Below are 25,000 nucleotides of genomic sequence, written 5' to 3' on the forward strand. Positions count from 1 at the left end.
TTACACCGGGTTAAATGAAGGGTGATTTCAAAATAATGCTTCAAATCCGAGTTTCTTCATTTGTTTTACTTTCAAATAGTTTTAATTAGTTGGGTACTTTGATCTTCAGTAATAATTTATAAGAATTTGATTAAAAAAAAAAAAAAAAAAAAAAAAAAAAAATCAACTTCAAACTCGATTTACTCGATAACGAAAGCTCAAATAAAAAAAAATTATACTACAAAATCGACTCCAAATGTGATGTAGATTCACCAGTTTCCCGCTTGTACTACGAGTTTCCGGACACCCTGTATACACGGTGTCCGGAAACTCGTAGTACAAGCGGGAAACTGGAGAATCTACACCACATGGGGAACCCAAAAAAACATAAAGTTTTTTGATTTGAGCATTTTCAAAAAAAAAAAAAAAAAACCAAAAAAAAATATTTTTCGGCTATTTTAGGGTTAAAGTTTTTTCTGGTGTTTAGGGTTGAATAACAGATGTTTTAACCCTGCAGAGCAGAAATATTTTATGATTACACCGGGTTAAATGAAGGGTGATTTCAAAATAATGCTTCAAATCCGAGTTTCTTCATTTGTTTTAATTTCAAATAGTTTTAATTAGTTGGGTACTTTGATCTTCAGTAATAATTTATAAGAATTTGATTAAAAAAAATAAAAAATAAAAAAAATAAAATCAACTTCAAACTCGATTTACTCGATAACGAAAGCTCAAATAAAAAAAATATATACTACAAAATCGACTCCAAATGTGATGTAGATTCACCAGTTTCCCGCTTGTACTACGAGTTTCCGGACACCCTGTATATATAAATATAATTTTGAGTAAATAAAATTCATTGATAAAAAAAGGTGTTTTTTTTCCATTTTTAATTTTTAAATGATTACTGAAGGGGTTAATATTTGACTGTAGTATTTGGCAATGATTTACATCAGTTATTTTTTTGTATAGATTGATGTCATCAGCAAAGAGCAATATCTCGACATCGTCGAAGCAATTTGTTATATCGTTAATGAAAATGAGAAACAAAACCGGACCAAGCTTTCGATAGCAAAGATTTTATTTTGAAAAATAGTTTACAATTTGGTAAATAGCTAGTAAACCAGTTTAGTTTAGCATGTTAAATCTTACTCCTAGGGCAAATAGTTTTCGGGTTAGTAGTTTATGGGATACTTTGTCAAATGCTTTCGAAAAGTCTGTATATATGCAGGCGACTTGTATATTTTTTGCAAAAGATTCTAATATAATGTTTTGAAATATTGTAAAGTTAGTTGCGGTTGATCTACCTTTGATGAACGCACATTTGACATTGTATTTTCGCAAGTTCATCAATGTACAATTACCGCCCTCTACAAAATAAAAGTGAAGATGTTTTGACAGTTTGAAAAAATCCGCTGGCATATAACAACCGCTTAAACAAGTTAGATTGCACTACCATTCAGGGGTGAAATACTTTCTGAAATATCTATGTTTAACTATGATGACTAACCTGTCTCTGTTTGATGAATGCAGCCATGAGCGGTGGATTGGACTTGAGTATCTGCAGGATCTGCGCCTGCTGGTCGGGGGAGGTGGGTGAGCGCAGGGTGACCATGAGCTGCTGCAAGGCCTTGTGGTGCAGTGCGGGACCTCCCACACCACCCACACCCACACCCACACCCACTCCACCCACTCCCACACCAGCCACGCCCTGACCTGGACGTACCATGCCTGGCAGAGTTTGTGGTGTCACATTGCCCATGCCCATTATCTGCAACATTAATATCATTATTAATATAATTATTACACCCAGAAGAACGGGCGCACAGGAAGTATGAACAACTCCGTTTCTTTCTTTTCTCCGTGGGCCAAATACCAGAGTATCAATAAATAACTGAAATCCTAAGAAAGAATTTCCAAATCAGCATTATGCACAAACCTGCTGTGGATTGTTCTGCTGGTTGATAAGGTGCTGCGGATGATTGGGATGTTGCGGGTGGGGATGAGGCGCCATAGGGTGCTGCTGAGTGTGGGGTCCCATGGGCAGCTGCGGGTGTTGCGGGTGCTGCTGGTGCGCGGCCAGCTGCGGGTGCGGCGCACGGTGCGGGGGCTGCTGCTTGCCGGGGTACCGCTGCTGCTGCTGAGCCCCCCACTGCTCCATGGGCAGCAGAGGGTGGCGGGGCTGCAGGTGCGGTTGGGGGGGCGGCATTTGCTGTGCCGCCTTGCCGTAGTGTGTGGAAGGCTGGCGGGCCGCTTCCTCTTGAATCTGCTTCACTACTTGCAGCACATGAGGAGGCGCTGTAATGCCGGTGGGGGTGGGTTTGGCCCCAGCTAGGGGAGGCGAGGCCAGCGCAGATGGGGGAGGTGGAGGGGGCGAGCAGGGACCCCCGGGAGCCGGCCCACGAGTGTTCATTACGGCCATCCTTCTTCGCAGCAGCTGAGCTTGCTGAAGCCGCTGTTGCAGTTGTTGTTGCTTCAGCTTATGTTTGATGTTACTGCAGAAGGGTACGGGGCATTTGGTCTCTTGACAGTGTTTGGCGTGATAGCAGCACAGGGCGATAAGCTGCTTGCAAATGGAGCAGCCGCCGTTTGTCTTCCGCTTGCACACCTTGGTGTGGGTAACCACCCTTTTCATCTTCTGACAAGATGGTAACCTACAGTTGGCATCCCGACACTGGCAAGCGTGTACCAAGGACTGTATGCAACGTTGAATGGAAAGCTTGCGAGCCTCCTGAGGATTGGCCTGCTTGGTATCTCCCGGAGAAGTTCCATCGTCCAAATCAAATCCGAGTTTCTCCATCTTATGTGGATGACCCTCCTTGCTATAGCACACCATGCAGAGGTCAAAGTCGTCACACACGGTGCAGTGGTAACGAGTTTCCACATGATTCTTGCAATGATTGCAGGTGTATACAAATTTATCCTGTCCTTGATTATGTAATTCCCAAAGCATACACAGAGTGGAAAATTGAGCTCTCCTCATAGAAGAGAATTCGTAGTGCCTATCTCGGGCCATAGTCAAGAAAGCATCGCGACCGTCCATCAGGTCGCAGTTTAGTAATGGATCAGGATCTTGAATAGACTGGAAACAGAAAAACGTATTTTTATTAAATAGGAATACATATATAGTGTTAAAAATTAGCTGGAGTATGCTAGTGGTGTGTGGACTCCGCACCAAACTAAGTATATTAATATGCTGGAACAAATCCAGAAAAAATTCCTCAGGTATGTCTATATGCGGATGCGTGGAACTTATCCAAGGTTCATGCACCATGTGGACTTACTTGAGGCAACAAATAGATTTAGCTTGGAAACTAGACGTCATGCAAATCTTGCAATACTTAGTTTTAACATAATCCATAACTATATTGATAGCCCGTTCCTCTTGGAATGCTATGGTTTATACGTGCCCGAAAACTTCAGCCGTAGTCGTCGACACGACTTATTCAAAATACCATACGGCAGAACAGATATTCTAACACAACATAGCATGACAAGAGGAATGGTGCTATTGAATGAAATCTCAGAAGCACTAGATATATATAATTCTTCTTTAAATAGCCTAAAGTTTTTTTTGTATAATAATTATCTTCATAGGTGTTAAGATTATCAAATTGAGAATTGTACAGTAATTGGATAATCTATCTGTTGTGCAATAAATAAAAAATAAAAATAAATAAAAAAAAAAAACACGTATATAGAGATGTCTATACTTACAGCTAAGCTGGCAGCAGATTGTACGGAGTGTAGTCGGATAACAAAGAAGACTTCCTTGTGCTTCTCCATGGTGGCAAAGATTTTAGCACTGAGGTCATTACCGGTTTGTTGATCACTTTGTTTTTTACTATTTTTGCGCTGGGCAGCTTTGGATTTATTAGATTTCTTGGCTTTCTTTTGTCCCTTCTTCTTTCCATCGGGACCCTGTTCGCTTTCTTCGGAGAGTTGAAATATCTGCTGGAAAAAGATGTAATCATTATTTACTCAAAAATACACCGAGTCCACATAATATTAGGTATTTGTAAAAAGTAAAACTTACTGCAGCCTCAGCGGCTTCAGCTTGTTTCCGTTTCTCTTCTTCTTCTTGGTCCAATTCCTTTATTGATTCCTCCAATACATTTGGCCAGAAATCGCCCTCGAAGTAAGGTAAATCAGCAGCTGAATTAATATTATCCTCCATGGCCTGCTTGAGGATATCTTTGTAATCGACTATTATTCTTTCGATGATACCCTTGTCTAGCATCTTCTTGTACCACTCTTGCAACCGCTTGGGTTTAGGGATCTTCTGCTCTACGGGGTGGCAGTGGAAGATGTAGTCGTCCCCCTCGGAGGGCGGGCAGGCCCAGATATGCGCCATTGTGTAGCCCAGCTGCTTGGCATAGTCCAGGTAGCCCAGCAGGATCTCATGGTAGACGGCCGTCCGGTACTGGCGGGGCTTGAAGAAGTGCACCGAGTCCAGATATGCGATGTAGACTCGCCGCGTGTTGGGCATGGGTGCCTCGCTGCCATACTCCTGCACATGCATGCCAAAGAAGCAAACGTCGGCACCGTCCACCTCCTCAAAGGCAAACAGGGCCTTGGCGCGGTAGGGGAACTCTCCGGGCAGGTCTCCGCCCTCCACGAAGCGGCCTCGCATGCCGGGCTTCACCTCCACGATTTTATCCGAACTCGCCACTACGCGAATGCTCACCTCTCCCGCCCCCGCCTCCTTCTTCTTAAGGAAGTTGTTTACTCTCGTCTCTATATATATTCCCAGTTTGGAGGTGGGTAATCGTTTGGCGTTAAATTTGTTTTCTTTTCTCTTTGCACCCTTTTTCTTGAGACAGTTATCACATACAAAGCCTTGCGGCCATATTTGTTCTAGATGAAGGATACATATTTGATGTTGTTTTCGTCCACAATCATTGCAAATAATGTAGGGTTCTAATTCTAAATGATCATTTTTCATTTCTTTAAATTGATCTTTTTTAATTGCACTGTAAAATAAACAAAAAAAAAACATTACATACAGTTTTAATTTTGGTTAAATAAAATGTACAAACTAATCTACAAAAGCATGTTTTATTTTTACCATATAAGTCAACAGATATTGCAAATTAAACTTTCACATCTTTTATCTTTATGTTTCTACGCAAGCCTGCACCTGCACCTGCAGTGTTGCCATATTGTCAAAATAGTATGGGGAATAAGAGCAGTCAAACAAACCCCAACATAGTCCTTACCAGTAGTCTTGTGATCGGGTTTTAGCATCGTGGTCAGTCTTAGTAAGGCCGAAAACTGGGTGAGATGAAAAGCCGGGTAGCAGCGCACGGCAGCTCCTAGTTAAGGGACAAAATTTTCAAATGTGTTTATTCAACAGATTCTAATAATGCTCCTGTTCCAACAACAACTCTAGATGAAATTCTTTATATTTCACAGTGTACCATAAGTCTTTCTAATGGAATTACTAAAGTTCCTTACTCAGAATTACTAAATCCTTAGATATCCACAAATCTGCGGGACCGGATAATATCCCAACAATATTTATTAAAGAATGTACAAAAGCAATTGCTCTTTCATTAACCAAACTTTTTAATCTATCTTTATCCAGTGGAATTTTTCCCGATAAGTGGAAAATTAGTTATCTGACTTCGATTTTCAAAAAGAGTGATGAAAGTGATGTTTGTAATTACAGGCCTATATGCATTCAATCCACCATACCCGAAACTCTTTGAAAGCCTGATACTTGACAAACTTTTTACACAAATAAAATCTGTAATATCACCTTACCAGTTTGGATTTATGCCAGGTAGAAGTACTCTTTCCAACTTAATTATTTATAAAATTTTTATATCCAAAGCTTTTAAAGAAAAAAAACAAGTAGACTCTGTCTATACTGGTTTCAGTAAAGCCTTTGATACAGTTTCCCATAAAATTCTCATTTGGAAATTAGGAAAGCTTGGTATATGTGGCAATATATTAGCCTGGTTTGAAAGCTATCTTACTGGAAGACAACAAATTGTTAGAATAAAATCCTCCCTGTCGGAAAGAATTAATGCAACAAGTGGAGTTCCACAGGGTTCACACCTTGGCCCAATCTTATTTATCTTGTTATAAATGATCTTACAAAAATATCTCATGATGTATCTATCTTACTTTTTGCTGATGACCTCAAAATGTATAGAACTATTCAAAATATTTACCATTGCAACATTCTTCAAGACAATATCAACAAATTATTAATTTGGTGTATTAAAAAAGACTTTACTTAAATATCTCAAAATGTCAAATACAGTAGAGCCCCGTTAATTCGGACCCCGATAATTCGAAAAAACGCGTAATTCGAAATTTTCGCAACAAAAATTTCCGCTGAAAAATTTTTTCATACAAAATTTTTTTTAATTCGAAATTCGTTAATTCGTAATTCGAAATTTATTTTTGTCCGCGCACGAAAATTTGTTTGTGTAATTCGAAAAAAATTGATTTTTGCGAAAATAAATCATAATGTTTCGTAAATCTGAATCTAAAAGTCAGCTGTGGCGGTAAAACGCCGAAAAATGTATTTTTACGTGGTTATACATCGTCCTAATTAGTATTATTATTTGTAAATCTGAATCGATTTACACTGGAATGTCATATTTTTACAAATTTATTTCGAATATCCGAGTTTAAAGGGCCGAGAAAATACTTTACGCGGACATATGTCGTAGTTTTACGAGTTTACGCCAAATATCTGAATTTAAAGGGTCGGCCGCGACGAAACTCGGCCGCGTAATTTCGATTTACGCGTAAATATATCGTATTTCATCACCGCGACGGAAATCGGACGCGAAATTTCAATTTACGCGGAAATATATCGTATTTTTACTAACTTTACTTCGAATATCCGAGTTGAAAAAATACGGCGCGACGGAAATCGGCCGAAAAATTTCGATCCATGCCGAAATATGACATATTTTTACGAATTTACTTCAAATAGCTGAACTTAAAAGGCCGGCCGCGACGAAAAACTGCCGACAAAATTCGATTTACGCGGAAATATATCATATTTTTACGAATTTATTTCGAATATCTGAATTTGAAGAGTAGGCCGCGACAGAATACGGCCGCGAATTCTCGTTTTACGCGGAAATATATCATATTTTTACGAATTCAAATTCAGATATTTGAAATAAAGGGCCGGCCGCGACGGAAAATTACCGCGAAATCTCGATTTACGCGGAAATATATCGTATTTTTACGAATATCTCAATTTAAAGGGTAGGCCGCGACCGAGATCCGCAGCAAAATCTCGTTTTACGCGGAAATATATCGTATTTTTACGAATTCAAATTCAGATATTTGAAATAAAGGGCCGGCCGCGACGGAAAATTACCGCGAAATCTCGATTTACGCGGAAATATATCGTATTTTTACGAATATCTCAATTTAAAGGGTACGCCGCGAACGAAATCCGCAGCAAAATCTCGATTTACGCGTAAATATATAGCATTTTTACTAATTTATTGCGAATATCTGAATTTAAAGGGCCGGACGCTACGGTAATCGACCGCGAAAATAAAGAAATAATTGGTATTAATACGAATTTACAGCTAAAATACCACCCGGATTTGTAGAGGCGGCCGAGAAAATCGATTTTCGGCATATTTTTTTTTTTTTTTTTCATAAAATTTCGAATTATGTGGGAATTCGTTAATTCGAAATTTGATTTTTGATGTCCGCTGGATTTCGAATTAACGAGGTTCTACTGTAGTTAGATTATATTGAATAAAAAATCCAGTGATTTTTTATTACAACATTAACACAAATCAAAGACTTAGACATCACTTTTCAATCAAATATTTCACTTGTTAACCACATAAAATAAATCTCTAATAAGGGCTTAAAAATGTTGGGATTTATAACTAGGCTAACCAGAAATTTTAACAATATAAAGTGTATTAAATTGTTATATTTTGCCTATGTAAGTCAACTTGAGTACTTCTCCTGTCTGAAACCCACATTAGAATATACATGTACAAGCTGTTGAAAAAATACAAAACAAATTCTTACATTTTATAAATTTTAAACTACAATATGTTGAACTACAACACTCATTATATGAATAATATGCTCAAATTGTCAGAATTTTCACCGACTTGGTATTTCTATATAAAATTCTAAATGATTTAGTTGATAGTCCGGTATTGCTAGAATTGATAAGCTTTCGGATTCCACAACATAATACTAGAAGTCAGGATTTATGTCAGTGCAGAAATTCTGGGACTAACTACCATATGTATTCCTCTTTGCCCAGAATACTAATGGAGGGAAACAATTATACCAAATCAGTGGACATCTTCAATTTATCTTAAAACAAATATAAAATATTGTTAATGAAGCAATTCAGTTATGCACAATAAATAATGTATATTTCTTAATATTCTCATGTAAAAGCCCCGAAAAAGGGCGTTAATAAATAAATAAAAATAGTCGGTTAAACAAAATGTACATTTTAATACTAACGTTGGTTGGGACAGTCAGAAGAGTCACCAATTTACAGGCTCAACTAACTTTAAGCAGATTTTGATCCGAAAAAAACAGAGAGATTGGATTTTGTAATAATTTATTGTAAACTTACGATTGAGGTTGCATAGGATCGTCTCCCAAAGTAACAGTATCACCAGCAATATCATTAAAGCATTTCTGGCAAAACGTGTATCTGTAAAAAAAGAAATATTTTGTTAATAATAAATAACAACTTAATGACAAATATTTTGATTACTTACTAAACTTAATGTTGAGGTAATATTTACCTATTTTGGTAACTAAAGTATTTTGCATCCCTCGGAATAGTACACAACTGTTTGCCGTAACAGCATAACACTTGAGGATTAAAGGTATATTTTCGTCCGCAGCAATAACCCAAGCTCTGCATCACAGGGTCTATTTCTTGCTCAAACACTTCGGACAACTGCAAGAATAAAACACCATTAACAAATGATCAAATGAATAACTGTCAGAAAAAAAAGCTTACCTACTTAGAAAACAGAATGCTTACCTTTGTACAATATCTATATACACGAGACGTTTTTCTATTATAGAGCCAAGCATTGTCGAACATCTGCCAGACGTCGTCCACATATTCCCAGGGATCAGAATACTGTCCGGTGTCTAGGTTCATTTTGATAGTTGAGAGATCCATGGGCCTCTTGACAATGTCGAAATAGTCGGGAATGCCGAGAGCTTGGGGGTCCACAGGCTGCCGGAAAGGTAAAGATTCCGGGTCTTGTCTAAAAAGCTTCTCGAGGGTGGGCATCAGAGCCTGCCGGAGCTCCTCCGGCTTGAAGACGCACTTGCGTTTTTTATCAGCCGCTAGGTTTTGGATGGGTTCTGGAATCATGGGCTTTATATCTCTGGAAGGAGACATCGGTTCCTCTTTGATACCGTCTTTTTCCTCCTTAATCTCCTTTTCCGTGCCGTCGTCCGGCTCAGATTTGATCTCTTTCTGGGTATCATTATGTATACCCTTTCCTCCATGACCACTCATGGAGTCATCAGGGTCCTCCTTCTTAATATCATCTTCCTGTTTCATGTCCATCTTACCCCCCGGCTGAGCGGGGTGACTCTGTGGTGGACGCGGACTATCCTCCTGGTCCATGGCGGCCGCAGCATTGAGTGCCGCCATCTGCGAGGACAGCGACGAGTTGCGCGATGCTGCCCCACTCTTCCCCGGCAGGCTGGAGGGCTCCTGTGAAGAGGGCGGTAGGGGGCTAGGCAGCGGTGGCACCACCAGGGGGGTGGAGGGCGTGCCCGGGGGCAGGGGCCCATTGGAGAGCGCCAGGCCCGGGGAGGCCCCCCGCTGCGACCCCACCGAGGTAGGCCCCGAACTCAGCTGGGAGAGGACTTGCTCGGGTGCCGTTGGGGTGGTGCACGGCAGAGGGATCCTGTTGCTGAAGGGGTTGGGGTAGGGACTGGGAGCTCGACTACCAGTCCCGTTAGCCACTGCCTGTTGTGCAGCCATGCGCACCTTCATCATATCAGGGAACTGGGGTCCAGGGGAGGCGCCCATCATACTCGGCCCGTTAGAGTTAAGTGAAGGGAATTGATTAGGTACAGAACTACTATTAGATAAGTTGGAAGCAGGTGAGGTCATGGGTTGTCCAAAAGGAGACAAGCCGGGGTTCGAAACTACCATATTGCTATTTGGGGTGGGGGGGAGAGCATTGGGACTTGGTCCGGGGGGTCCTACAAGGTTGGGCTGGAACTGCATCCGGCTGGAAGGGAGAGAGAGCCCCATGCCTGGGGAGTGACTGCGCATGGAAGGTGGAGGAGGCTGGACAGAGGCCAAGGGTGGTCGAGGCAGCCCCGGAGCTCCCACCAGAGGAGGTCGTACTCCCACCCCGCTAACTCCAACATTGCTCTGCTGCTGCTGCTGTTGTTGCTGTTGTTGTTGTTGTTGCTGCTGCTGCTGCTGCTGCTGCTGCTGCTGCTGCTGCTGCTGCTGCTGCTGCTGCTGTTGTTGCTGCTGCTGCTGTTGTTGCTGCTGCTGCTGCTGCTGCTGCTGCTGCTGTTGCTGTTGTTGCTGTTGTTGCTGCTGTTGCTGCTGTTGCTGCTGTTGTTGCTGTTGCTGCTGAAGTTGTTGTTCTTTCCTTTTTTGACGTTTTTCTTCTAGTTCTTTTTGAATTTTATAAATTTTCTCAGCTAGGAGATGATAGTATTCGGAACGAGTTCCAGCCATCTCGTACATATCGCCTTCAACTTTTCGAGCATAAGCCACCAAATTGTGCATTCGTTTATCTAGCATCGCTGTTGGATCTGGGGTAGGAAATATCGCTTGAACTCTGTAAAAGTAACAAACACATGTATGTTAAGAATATGCAAACTAAATCATGTGTACAATATACACAAAACACCAACAGTGTAGATAGAATGTTACTTACAATTTGTGAACTAGATGGTTTCTTAAATCAGAGGTAATAGATTGGTGCCATTCTTTACTTCCCGACACGGGAGTTGCTGTCACCTGGCCTCCTCCCAGCTGCAGGCTGCTAGCTCCTAATTGCAACTGTGGGACAAACAATCATATTCATTACTAGTGCAAGCAGAAAATTCACACTACAGTACCTTATTGGATTCCAAAATTGACAAAAAATACACTTAAAAGGGGTTAAGAAAACAGATATCGACCCCTCTTACGTAAACTGTATCTAGTTTAGATACTTTACTAATCTTATGTGGGAATTAACAGAAAAAAAGAATATGTAAACAGATTTTTTAACACCGTCATTTACTATAACTCATTTGTGCTGTATGACCAAAAAAAACTTTAAACTGTTTACTTAGGAGGGGTCGATATGTAGTGGAAAATAGTAAGAGACAAAAAAGTGATCCAGTAAAACCCCGTTAATTTGAAAATGTTTAATTAAAAAATTTCGCAAAAAAATAACCAAATGGTTTTTTAATTTAAAATTTGTTAATTTGTAATTTGAAATTTATTTTTGTCAGCTCACTAAAATTTGTTTCTGTAGTTTGAAGAAATAAATTTGAATCCGACAGACAGCTGTGGCGTAAAATGTCTTTTTACGTGGTTATAGATCATCCTAAATTTTTTTTAAAATTTATTTTATTTACTTTAAGGCGATGCACTACGTCGTGTAATATTTTAAATTGAGCCGCTATCAATAACAGCCCTTACGTAGATGGCGATAAGGTTTAAATTCGCGCTTTCCGCCTGTTTTGATTTATGCATGAAAAAAACATGGCCAAAAAGTGCCTTTTATTTTATTTTGTGGATGTTCAGGCATAAATATTTAATTTTTTTTCAATCATTTTATAAATAACTTAATTTGCCACATTATACAATAAAAACATAACCGAAAATGGGTTCGTAAGTAGGAGATTTTGAACTTTGAAGCAGTTTTCAGAGGCCTTATACTTTATTTTTTTCTGGGCTTATAAAAAGACTTATCTAAAAAATACTCGATTATTTCAAAGGCCAAGATGTATTCTACTCGCAGTATTTAATTAAAGCATCTGAAACATTTTTAGGCGACCAAATTTTCAAACCAAAAACACATGATTTTGCATTACTACGTATGGCATCGCCTTAATTTTAGTTAGTTAAGTTTATAGAATTTAACATTTTATATCTAATGCAGTGGCGGCTCGGCTTTTGAGTGTGATAGGGTGTTAAGTTTCACAAATTCGACATTATTGGTGTTGTTGTATCCGAAAATGATTTTTATTATTTTTTGAAAATTCGGTTTTCTGTGTGAAGATTTTTAGGAAATTCGTGCGGCGCATGGTCTAACTGAAATTTCCGGAAAATCTTCATAAAAAAAAAAAAATTCCAAAAAAATAAATCATTTTCGGATACAACAACATCATTAATGCCATTGTTTGTGAAAAACTGCTTTTTGGCTTTTTTGGCTTCCTTAACATTTAAAGAAATTTGAAAAAATAATAAATATTTTTTGTGTTGCCGATAAATTTGTCTTAGGAAGCCTAAAATCGTTGCAGCTTCTCATAGGATAGCCATGAACTGTACGATTAATACTATCACTTTTTAACGTATAATCTGATAACATTTTATTTTTTAACTTGTTATAAATACAGTCAAACTTGGTTATAATGAGCACGAGGGGACCAATCAAAATTGCTCCTTATGGCCGTTAATCATTATATCCAAAAAGTTTTTTAAAAGTCGTATGTACCTACCTAAATGCCTCTATTATCAATATATTCGCAAATGTGCAGTATATTTTCAAAATACGAGTAGGTTTAACCTATTAAAAAAAAAAATTTAAAAATACACTTATATTACTCAAATTTATTATCAATGTTTTTTTTTTAATATTTTGCTTTCATGCTTCTCAAATTCCTTTCCAAAACAATCAACGCACTATAACTATCATCACCTGGTTCAAGGCTTCCAAGAAAAATATCACTAAATTGTGTATCTTTTTATCACTAGTTTGTGCGTGCTGTACCTAATACCTACCGCTCGTAAAATCGCACTTAAATGCGAGATTATTTTGGTTTTCGGCTGTAAAATATATATGTCACAAACCAGTAATGCACAACCCGCGAATCAATTTCATACGGCCTACTTGGCTATATTTTTGATTTGGGGTAATTCTTGAAAACCCTTGCTGAGAACATTATGTTATAGTCTTTTGGTTAATTTACGCTGCATTTCCTAAATGGAAGCAAATTTGAAGAACCGGTTTGTATAACACAAAATTCAACAGAAACCTTAACTCTTGAATTTCGCTGTCAACTTTCTCCCCCTCAACGAAAACAAAAAAAAAATCTGATTGTAAGCTCGTGACCTGTATAAAGGTAAAATAGGCAAAGCGGGCCTTCTGCTGAAAAAGTTTGTGCATCACTGGCAAAAATTTACCCCGTGCAGGAATGTAGGTACTCGTAACTAGGTACCTTCATAAACATATTTTTTGGTTCTTAAAACAAAATAGACGATGAATTGTAATGCAAAAGAAGATGTAAAAAGGGAACAAATTTGCGAAACTCAAATTTCGCAGACTTTATGACTATTTTACATAGTGCCCGATGGATAGCAAATGGTTCACATAGCCGACAATCTTACACAGGTAGTGCCATAAAAAATATGAATCCGTCCCAAACGGGATAGGAAATTCCCGCCCTTTGTTTGTTACTACTTACTTCGAGAATAATTCTTGAATAATTTCCAACTACTTTTCAGACCCAGCAACCCATTCACGTATTCAGAAATTGCGTTGACAAAATTATTTGCTCGGTATATCAGGGAATCGACCTCGTTAAAATGGTCATCAATTATATGAAGAGAAGCCTTAACTAAAATATGGTTTTGTAATAGCTCATTATAGCCGTGAACTCGCTATTGCCGTGATCGTTATAACCAAGTTAGACTGTACTAGGATATTATAGACCAAACGTTGCCACACACTTAATAGAATATTTGGTATTATTATATTGTAAATCTGAATCAATTTACACTGGAATGTCATATTTTTGCCGCGAAGAATGAATTAAATGGAAATACATATATCGTGTTTTTACGAATATCTGAGTTTAAAGTGTGACCGTAGAGTGAAGGCAGTGACCGAAATTGACTGCGAAATATATATATATATATTTATGTAAAGAAAAAAAAAATATATTTATGTAAAGAAATATATATATATGTATATATTTATGTAGAGAAAAATATAATTTTCTTTAATTCAAGGCAATGCCGAGCTTGTCTCGTCATTGTGGCTGTGTGTCGTGGACTGTCACTGGCTGGATGTGCGTCACAGTACCTACAAAGTCGACTCGATATTTCGTAATCTATGGTTAAGGACATAGTAAAAATAATCTATGGGTTGTGACAAGGCAGATTGATGGGAATAATTTCAATGATTGGTAATTGCTATCGTGATTGTGATTAAGGAATTGACATAACAATTAATAACATTAAATGTTGTTTCTTTCCTTACAGGTAATGTTTTGTTACTGAATGCTTTTCTTTATGTAAATCTTGTGAGATTAACAAAATAAACCTATACTTTCCTTACAGAGAAACTCAATTGTGTTTTAATTGACTGTGTCGTTCAAATCACAAGGAAAATATCATTATATACATATATATATATATATAGTATTTTTACAAATTTACTTTACTAGAAATCGAAATTTCGCATAGGTACACCTAAGTTTAAAGGGCCAGCCGCAACGGTAATCGGTTGTGAAAATTTGATATACGGGAAACTCGGTATACTTTTACGAATTTACTTTGAATACTGGCGAATAAGGACTGGCTACACAGGTAATTAATTAGCTGCAAAATTACGTAGAAAAATGAAGAATTATTATGAATTTACTTTGAATAACTGAACTTGAAGGACCGACCACGGCGGATCGGCTGCAAAAATTCAATTTACATGGGAATAATAATAATTTGAAAGGAGGCCGAGGAACTCAATTTTTCTGTTTTTTTTTTAATAAAATTTAGAATTACGTGGGAATTTGTTAATTAGAAATTTGATTTTTGATGTCCCGTGGATTTGGAATTAACGAATATTATTAAAGTAGAATTTAATAATATTCGTGAAAAGTCTCATAAAGCTTACACCATATTACTTTAATAAATGTATAAATATCCACCTGAAATTAAGCTTTAAACTTTGATTATTTAAATATTTTACGGTGGCACTGCATGCACACTATAGAATGAAAAGGTAGGTAGAGGAAGTCAGTATGTAATGAGTGGATAATACTTACCACCTGCTGTTGCAACTCCTGAGGACTGGGTTGAGGCTGTCCCGGCAGTTGCTGGTGAGGTACTCCAAACAGTTGCATGGCCGCTATGCTGGGCTGGTCGGGGGGTACCGATGGGGGCGGCAGGCCAGGGGCCCCGGGCGGGCGAGGACCGCGCACTCCAGGAGGGGGCCCGCCGCGCAGCCCCTGCACGCTGGGGGTCCCCACTCCCAACACTGGGCCCACTACAGGGGGGCCTCCGCCCGTGGGGCACTGGATGCCCAGAGCGTCATACGCTCGCCGCATATCCGATGGTGATGGGTTGGGGGTGGAGTTAACAGGCACGGGCACCATGTTACCTGCTACGGCTGGAAATAAAACAAATTAATTTCGAGATACACCTAAAATTTCAAGAGTTAAAGTTTCTGTTGATGTTTTTGAATTCAGTGTTATGCAAACCAGTTCTTCAAATATGGTTCCATTTAGGAAATGCAGCGAAAATTAACCAAAACTCTATAAAAAAAATTCTCAGCGCAGGTTTTTAAGAATTACCCTAAACATTTAGATGTTTCTCTATAGCCAAGTGTGACGTATGAAATGGACATGCGGGCCGCAAGAAAGGGGCCGCGGGTTATGCATCATTGGATTGTGACAAGTAAAATGTTACAGTCGAAAACCAAAACAATCCCGCAAGATACTCATTTATGACAAGTGTGATTTTACAAGCGGTAGGTTGACAGTTTAGTGATATTTTTCTTGGAAGCCTTAAACAAGATGATGATAGTTATAATGCGTTGATTGTTTTAAAGAGGAAATTGAGAAGCATGAACGCGAAATCTTTAAAACAATCATTGTTGGTAAAATTGAGTAATAATTATTATTATTATTTCTTTATTCCAGAATGTGGGGAGGTAAGTGCAATCCCACACAATAAAAGTGATAAGTGTAATAAAAGTGTATTTTTTAATTATAATAAGTAATACCTACTCGTATTTTGAAAATATACTGTACTTTTGTGAATATATTGATACAGTATAACGCCGTTAATTCGAACCCCGATAATTCGAAAAAACAGAAATTTCGATTTATGCGAAAATAAGTCATAAAATTTCGTAAATCTGAATCTAAAAAACTATACATCATCCTAATTAGCATTATTATTTTGTAAATCTGAATCGATTTACACTAGAATGTCATATTTTTTCCAATTTATTTTGAATATCCGGGTTGAAGGGCCGAGAAAAATCGTTTCATTTAAACGCCCGGTCGCAACGGAAATCGGCAGCGATATCTCGATTTACGCGTAAATATATTGTATTTTTACAAATTTATTTCGAATATTTGAATAAAGGGCCGGCCGCAACAGAAATCGACCGCGAAATCTAGATTTACGTGTAAATATATTGTATTTTCACGAATTTATCTCGAATATCTGAATTTAAAGGGCCAACAGACGGAAATCGGTCGCGAATTCCGGATTTACGAGAAAATATATCATACTTTTACGAATATCTCAATTTAAAGGGTAGACCGTGGCAGGAATCGGCCGTGAAATTTTGATTTAAGCATAAATATATCGCTTTTTTATGAATTTATTTTGAATATCTGAATTTCAAAGGGCTGGCCACGACAGAAAACAGCTGCGAAATCTTAGTTTACGTGTAAATATATCGTATTTTTACGAATTTATTATAAATATCTTAATTTAAAGGGTCGGCCACGATGGAAATCGGCCGCGAAATTTAGATTTACGCGTAAATATATTGCATTATTACGAGTTAATTTCAAATATCTGAATTTCAAAGATCCGGCGCGATGGAAAAAGGCTCCGAAATTTCAATTTACGCGGAAATATATCGTATTTTTACTAAATTTACTTTGAATATCGTTAAAAGATCCGGCGCGACGGAAATCGGCCGCAAAATTCGATTCACACGGGATGTATTTTTATGAACTTTACTTAAATTTTCTGAATTTAAGAGGTCGGCTGTGACCGAAATCGGCAGCGAAATTTCGGTTTAAGAATAAATATATTGTATTTTTCGAATATCCGAGTTTAAAGGGCCGGCCGCGACGTTAATTAGCCGCGAAAATTTGATTTATTGTGGTATTTTTATGAATTTGCTCAGAATAACTTAACTTGAAGGGCCGATCGCGTGCGAAAATCGGCTGCAAAAATTCGATTTAAACGGGAATAATTCGTATTAATACGAATTTACTCCAAAGATACCACCCGAATTTGAAGGGGCGGCCGAGGAACTGTCTTTTTTTTTTTTCTTAAAATTTCGAATTTCGTGGGAATTCGTTAATTCGAAATTTGATTTGTGATGTCCGCTGGATTTCGAATTAACGAGGTTCTACTGTAGTAGAGGCAGGTAGGTAGGTTCATACGACTTTCAAAAAAATTATTTTAAATATGACGATTAATGGCTATGAGGAACAAATTTAGTCGGTCCCCTCGTGATCGTTATAAGCAAGTTTGAGTGTATATGTATTCTTGAATGTCATAGGGTTGAAAAGAAGATTATATTGGCAACCCTGTGAATATTGTGGATGTTTCTGATGTTTTTGATGCTTTTATGGGGATAATTTGAAATGTCACTAGCAAAAAAGTCATAAGCCTAAAATTCCTGACGATGTCTTCGTCTGTCGAATTAGCGAAAGAATCGAGCTTCTGGCAGAATTTTCTTGTTGATCTTTCAGATTTCTCTGCATTATGTATTGCAGCCATTATGTGGGACCTTAAAACAACTTTGTAAAAATATACGATGCTTGTCCTTCGAAGAGCGCGCGGGAAACAATCCTAGGTTAAGAAATGAACTAGATTTTTGACAGCCGTCGAAGGCAAGTCCGTGTCGACTGGTTTTATCCACTCGTATGAGTGGAATGACTTTTAGCATCTAAGTATGTACCTTCGATGAGACTTGAGAATAAGAAAGTCAACTAATAATAATAATATTTGGATGATTCATATAGCGCCGTTTTGTACAAATATATATAATTCTTCAATGATCTACTAAATATATATGGAGATAATATACGGTACCATTAACTAGACATAAGTGGAAAATTGGATATAATCTGACATTCTCTCAGGAATGGTATACATATTTAATTTAAGGGTATGACAGCTTAAAAAGGTAAGTTTTTAGTTTAGACCTGAATTCTGTTGGACTTGTTATGGATCTTAGTTCCGGAGGGAGTTTATTCCAAGCCTTCGGCCCAGATGCTCCGAAAGCGCGATCACCAAACTTAGTTTTGGCTTGCGCTTAGGTTCCATCAGTCTGCCTATAGCTGATGGTATGCTGATCTAAGAGTTGGTATAAACTTTCGACAGTAATATGTAGTGAGAAAATATCTTAATCTAAAATTCTCCTATTGATTTTTGACACATTCTATTAAAATGTACAGGACCTGAGCCATCCCTCCCTCCTATTCCTCAATAGTAACAGTGAGAATCTATTGAGTGTGATCTTAATCAACATTCTAATATTGATTGTTGTCGCATTCGATTCCGGGGAATTCAAATTAACGGGCTACTACTATGAGCGCTTAATGAAGCAGAAGGGATAAGAACTTACCATTGCTGAGATTATTGCTTCGGTTGCGGTCTGCCTGTTTCAAGGGCAAACACACGGGACAATCATTTCTTGAACAGTGTTTCCAATGATTGATTATTTGTCTAGAAGAGGAGCAGTGAGGAACTATGCAGCTTTTTCCCGCCTGAAAACAAACAAAAAGTTACAATCCAAAACTAAATACAGTAAAAGCTACACCTTTCCTGTGAAAACTAGGTGGGCAACAAGCCGGCATCTATATTGTTAGCAGTGCATTCAAATACTGCCGCCACAGAGTTTAGTTTACTAATTGGCCGCCAGAGGCGCCACTCTCATCGCTGTCGGCCAATCAGGGAACTACACTTCACGGGTGGTTTGCGGTACGGCCGGCAGAGGCGCTGCTGGTTTTAGGCGGGAGCGACTCCCCCCCCCAGGACGAAGGATTGCAAGCAAACACTTTAGCACAGCCACGCTGAGCGAACACACACCATTTAAAGTTATTGATTGTAATACCGTGGAGACAAGATTAAAGTATTTCATCATGAACATCTATTAGCGTTTCATTATTGCTAACAATATTGAGTGGTGATATACCTATATAGCACTTGCGTGCAGCCCATAAAGGTTGAAAAGCTGCGCCTTTCCTAAGAAAACAAGGTGGGAAACAAGGTGGGAAACAAGGTGGGCAACAAGCCGGCCTCTATATAGTGTGGTGATATACCTATATAGCAGTGGCGTGCAGTCCATAAAGGCTGAAAAGCTTTGCCTACCCTAAGAAAACAAGGTGGGCAACAAGAATTATTTTCCTAAACCTTATGAGGTACATCAAAATAATGTACTACAGAATTTTATATCTAAAAAAAGGCCTACAGAAAAGTGTTAGATGGTATATAATCTATCCCCTAAAGATAACCCCCAGCAACGCCACGTACACGTCAGCTAGTAGATAAAAAAAAATTTATTTTTCCATGAATTTGGTAAGCAAATATTTAGTTCATTTATTCAGTTGGCCGCAAAACCAAGCAGAAAAGAATTATAAAAACTTTTTCTAAATTTTTGAAATTATTTGTAACAAAGCACGCCACACTCAAATATTAAGTACTAGTGGACCCCGCAACGCTTCACTATCGCTAATGTCTTTATTAAGTACTAGTGGACCCCGCAACGCTTCACTATCGCTAATGTCTTTATTAAGTACTAGTGGACTCCGCAACGCTTCACTATCGCTAATGTCTTTATTAAGTACTAGTGGACCCCGCAACGCTTCACTATCGCTAATGTCTTTATTAAGTACTTTATTAAGTGGACTCCGCAACGCTTCACTATCGCTAATGTCTTTATTAAGTACTAGTGGACCCCGCAACGCTTCACTATCGCTAATGTCTTTATTAAGTACTAGTGGACCCCGCAACGCTTCACTATCGCTAATGTCTTTATTAAGTACTAGTGGACCCCGCAACGCTTCACTATCGCTAATGTCTTTATTAAGTACTAGTGGACTCCGCAACGCTTCACTATCGCTAATGTCTTTATTAAGTACTAGTGGACCCCGCAACGCTTCACTATCGCTAATGTCTTTATTAAGTACTTTATTAAGTGGACTCCGCAACGCTTCACTATCGCTAATGTCTTTATTAAGTACTAGTGGACCCCGCAACGCTTCACTATCGCTAATGTCTTTATTAAGTACTAGTGGACCCCGCAACGCTTCACTATCGCTAATGTCTTTATTAAGTACTAGTGGACCCCGCAACGCTTCACTATCGCTAATGTCTTTATTAAGTACTTTATTAAGTGGACTCCGCAACGCTTCACTATCGCTAATGTCTTTATTAAGTACTAGTGGACCCCGCAACGCTTCACTATCGCTAATGTCTTTATTAAGTACTAGTGGACCCCGCAACGCTTCACTATCGCTAATGTCTTTATTAAGTACTAGTGGACCCCGCAACGCTTCACTATCGCTAATGTCTTTATTAAGTACTAGTGGACTCCGCAACGCTTCACTATCGCTAATGTCTTTATTAAGTACTAGTGGACCCCGCAACGCTTCACTATCGCTAATGTCTTTATTAAGTACTTTATTAAGTGGACTCCGCAACGCTTCACTATCGCTAATGTCTTTATTAAGTACTAGTGGACCCCGCAACGCTTCACTATCGCTAATGTCTTTATTAAGTACTAGTGGACCCCGCAACGCTTCACTATCGCTAATGTCTTTATTAAGTACTTTATTAAGTGGACTCCGCAACGCTTCACTATCGCTAATGTCTTTATTAAGTACTAGTGGACCCCGCAACGCTTCACTATCGCTAATGTCTTTATTAAGTACTAGTGGACCCCGCAACGCTTCACTATCGCTAATGTCTTTATTAAGTACTAGTGGACTCCGCAACGCTTCACTATCGCTAATGTCTTTATTAAGTACTTTATTAAGTGGACTCCGCAACGCTTCACTATCGCTAATGTCTTTATTAAGTACTAGTGGACCCCGCAACGCTTCACTATCGCTAATGTCTTTATTAAGTACTAGTGGACCCCGCAACGCTTCACTATCGCTAATGTCTTTATTAAGTACTAGTGGACCCCGCAACGCTTCACTATCGCTAATGTCTTTATTAAGTACTAGTGGACCCCGCAACGCTTCACTATCGCTAATGTCTTTATTAAGTACTAGTGGACCCCGCAACGCTTCACTATCGCTAATGTCTTTATTAAGTACTAGTGGACCCCGCAACGCTTCACTATCGCTAATGTCTTTATTAAGTACTAGTGGACCCCGCAACGCTTCACTATCGCTAATGTCTTTATTAAGTACTAGTGGACCCCGCAACGCTTCACTATCGCTAATGTCTTTATTAAGTACTAGTGGACCCCGCAACGCTTCACTATCGCTAATGTCTTTATTAAGTACTAGTGGACCCCGCAACGCTTCACTATCGCTAATGTCTTTATTAAGTACTAGTGGACCCCGCAACGCTTCACTATCGCTAATGTCTTTATTAAGTACTAGTGGACCCCGCAACGCTTCACTATCGCTAATGTCTTTATTAAGTACTAGTGGACCCCGCAACGCTTCACTATCGCTAATGTCTTTCTCAGGCGTCCCTGACTTCTTCTACCATTCAAACAACTCTCTAAATCCTGACACTAATAAAAACGAACTTTGAAATTTACAGCGTTGAATTTTTATACGAGGTATATTAAGAAGATATCCGCAGAGATGGTGTTTTGGTGGTTGGTCCTCTTCGATATTTTATTTTATTTTATTTATTTATTTGTTAAGACATACACAGTACAATAAGATACAGTTAGAATTTTTTTAGTTATTACATAGTTGTAGTACCTATTACGTATGTCCATAAAATGTCATTACGTAATTTCGCCTGAGATTGTTATAAAAGGAAGGAAGTGTGTGGATAGATAATAATAAATGAATTGAAAATAAGAATTATAATAAGCTCACGAATTGTAATTGACTGTTAATACATAGGAGTTTTGAAAAATGATGTGAAAATATTTTTGAAATTTGTCATGCTAAGAAATTTAATAAGTTAGTTTTGTATGTTAGAAAGGAATCATGAAAGATGTCTAAATGTAGTAATTTTTCGTAATGGGTGTATGTTGTGATTGCGCGAGTAATTACTGAGTTGTTTGCTGCATTGGTATTGTTGGCTTCAATATGAAATAGTGTAGTGTGCCTGGTACGCCTCGTTGGAACATTTAAACCAATGACGGATAGTAATTCGGGACTATCTATTTTATTATTTAGCAGATTATGTAGAAACAACAGGTCTGACAATGTGCGTCTTTTTTGTAAAGTTAACATATTATTTGTAGTATTGTTGTATTTCTTGAGTAAATGTTTCGAAAATTTATTCTGTATACTTTCTACTAAATCTATGTATACCTTATATTGAGGATTCCATATTGTGGAAGCATACTCCAGTGGACTTCTGACCAATGAACAAAACAAAATTTTCAGAGTCTTAGCACTTTTGAAAACTTTGCATATTCTTAATAAGAAACCTAGCAAAATAATATACCAAAATAATCCTTAAAATAAGTGGCACTGGTATTTTTATGCAAAAATTTATGTTGCACTAGCGACCCACCTCAGCTTCGCATGGGTGTAAGGTGTAATGTGGAGTCATAAGTGTCCCAGTGATTCAGACACATGTTCTACCTGATCTACAGGGTTTTCCAATAAGAGGTGTTATTTTGATATTCAATCATAAAAGATCAAAAGCCCAGCTACACTACTCGCGAAGTTGATCGAAGTTGACCTAATACGATAGTGTGGGCACGAACTTCGCTTCGCTTCGGGCATCTTCGCTTCGCTTGGCCCGACTTCCGATTGTTGTCGGTAAATGCGCCCGAGTCAAAGGACTCGAAGTTCGAACACGAAGTGTCTGCCCACACTACTCGGTTCACTTCAGTTCGCTTCGAGACGTCGTGTTTGGTGGTTGTGCGTGCGCAGAGTCATAGTGACTATACGTAATAAAATATGGCTTCTACACTGTGGTCACAGGACCTAATTTTTTTGTTCCTAGAAACACTCCAATCCGAGGCGGTTATTTGGGACCCAATTGAAAGGGACCATAAAGATAACTAACTAACCATCACGCCGTTTCCCCGCAGGGGTAGGCAGAGAGGACGGACCGCCAAACTACTCGGTCTTGGCACACACTCCTTGCCTCATTCACATTCATACATCGTCTCATACATACTCTTCTATTATTCTGACTCTTTACATGGCCCGACTCGAGTATCTGATTCACTTGATCGTGCCATGTCTTCCTCGGGCGTCCCCGACTTCTGCTAACATTCACATTTGCATCATATATCCTCCTTTTTTTATTTTTTTTTTATAGTGAATACCTCACAAGAGTCCCAACTGCTCCAGTCTGGAGCCAGTGAGACTATGGCATCCCCAATTGGGGGATGTTGTGAGGCTGAAGGTAAGTGGGGAAGGGAAAGAGGAAGGTGGGGAAGTACCTGGCTATTCAGATCTAGTCACTAAACACGGCTAAAGCCATTTGGAGCAACGTTTCAATTCTGAATGGTGGTCTTACACCAGGGCGATACTGGTAGTATCTTCCACTCTGGAACGTGCCGCAAATATACTATATATTATTTTAATTAATTAATTGTGAAATAACACAAATTAATCAAATAAAATTTATTTGCGCACGCCGGGTTCGAACCCGCGACCTTCGGAATGGCAGTCCAATGCGTTACCACTGGACTATGCCGGCCGTCACACTCCTATCTTCGCTCATTCGCTCTACATGCCCAAACCATCTAAGCGTCCCTTTCTTAATCTTACTCATTACGCTTACATCAGCCTTGCACTCTTTGCGGATCTCCACATTCCTCACACGATCAAACATGGTTTTACCACACATACGCCCTTGAGGTGATTTTTCACAAAAACGGCGCTTTACAAATTATTCAATTATTATTATTATTATTATTATACGCCTCAGGGATCTCATTTCAACAGCATTTAATCTACTTTCATCCTTTATTTGCCACTTGAACGTCCATGTTGCCTAGTGCACGGACTCCGAGAGACTGAGCTACTCGCGAAGTTGCACGAGTGTGTGGGCACGCACTTCGGACTTCGGCTAACTTCGTCGAGGACTTCGTCGAAGCGCCGAAGCGAGTAGTGTAGCGGCCGCTCAATGGTTTCGTTGCTTGTGTGGCACGTAGCACTGTCTTGTTGAAAGTAAACGCTGTCCAGATCAATACCATCCAATTCCAGCCACAAAAAATCATTAATCATCTCTCGATAGCGCAATCCATTCACCGTAAATGTTGCTCCAGCCTCATTTTCGAAAAAGTAAGGTCCAATGACTCCGCCGGACCATAAACCGCACCAAACTCAAATTTGATTCACTCAAGTGAATTTTAATAATTTCAATGCGTTTTGAAGCGTGTATCGTTCCATTCTTATTAATGGTGTAGTTTCTACTTGTCAAATGTCAAAAAATGACAGCTTCAAAAGTAACATGTACCGAAATAGCGGGCTATTCAAAATAACACCTCTTATTGGAAAACCCTGTATTTCGGCATAGATTAAAATAGATTCGCAAATAATCCATTATATATGTAAAAGATAATAATAATTGGTGTGGGTTATCCTTAGGAGGTAGACAAATATCATCACGGACTTTTCTGTAGGCCTTTTTAAGGTATACAATTACGTAGTACATTATTTTGATGTATATCATAAGGTTTAGCCAGCGTTAGCAATGTAAGCG

General features: G+C 38.8%; 1 protein-coding gene across 2 annotated transcripts in view; it reads right to left on the reverse strand.

Annotated features, from left to right (window-relative positions):
- The window catches only part of nej (CREB binding protein nejire), a 41,665-nt gene that overhangs the window by 4,440 nt on the left and 12,225 nt on the right, over positions 1–25,000 (reverse strand). The window contains exons 7-17 of one of the 2 annotated variants that reach the window (XM_089631756.1): positions 18,759–18,900; positions 15,202–15,545; positions 10,878–11,002; positions 8,996–10,778; positions 8,751–8,908; positions 8,576–8,656; positions 5,199–5,294; positions 4,016–4,952; positions 3,697–3,930; positions 1,919–3,061; positions 1,490–1,750 (exon numbers count right to left, since the gene is read on the reverse strand). In XM_089631756.1, coding sequence (XP_089487882.1) covers positions 1,490–1,750; positions 1,919–3,061; positions 3,697–3,930; positions 4,016–4,952; positions 5,199–5,294; positions 8,576–8,656; positions 8,751–8,908; positions 8,996–10,778; positions 10,878–11,002; positions 15,202–15,545; positions 18,759–18,900 — 5,304 coding nt within the window. Of the gene's footprint in view, positions 1–1,489; positions 1,751–1,918; positions 3,062–3,696; positions 3,934–4,015; positions 4,953–5,198; positions 5,295–8,575; positions 8,657–8,750; positions 8,909–8,995; positions 10,779–10,877; positions 11,003–15,201; positions 15,546–18,758; positions 18,901–25,000 lie in introns of both variants that reach the window. The other variant, XM_089631755.1, reaches the window with a different exon arrangement.

This window comes from Hesperophylax consimilis, chromosome 5 (genome assembly GCF_061612785.1).
Source record: "Hesperophylax consimilis isolate HC1 chromosome 5, BYU_Hcon_1.0, whole genome shotgun sequence".
Classification (NCBI taxonomy): domain Eukaryota; kingdom Metazoa; phylum Arthropoda; class Insecta; order Trichoptera; family Limnephilidae; genus Hesperophylax; species Hesperophylax consimilis.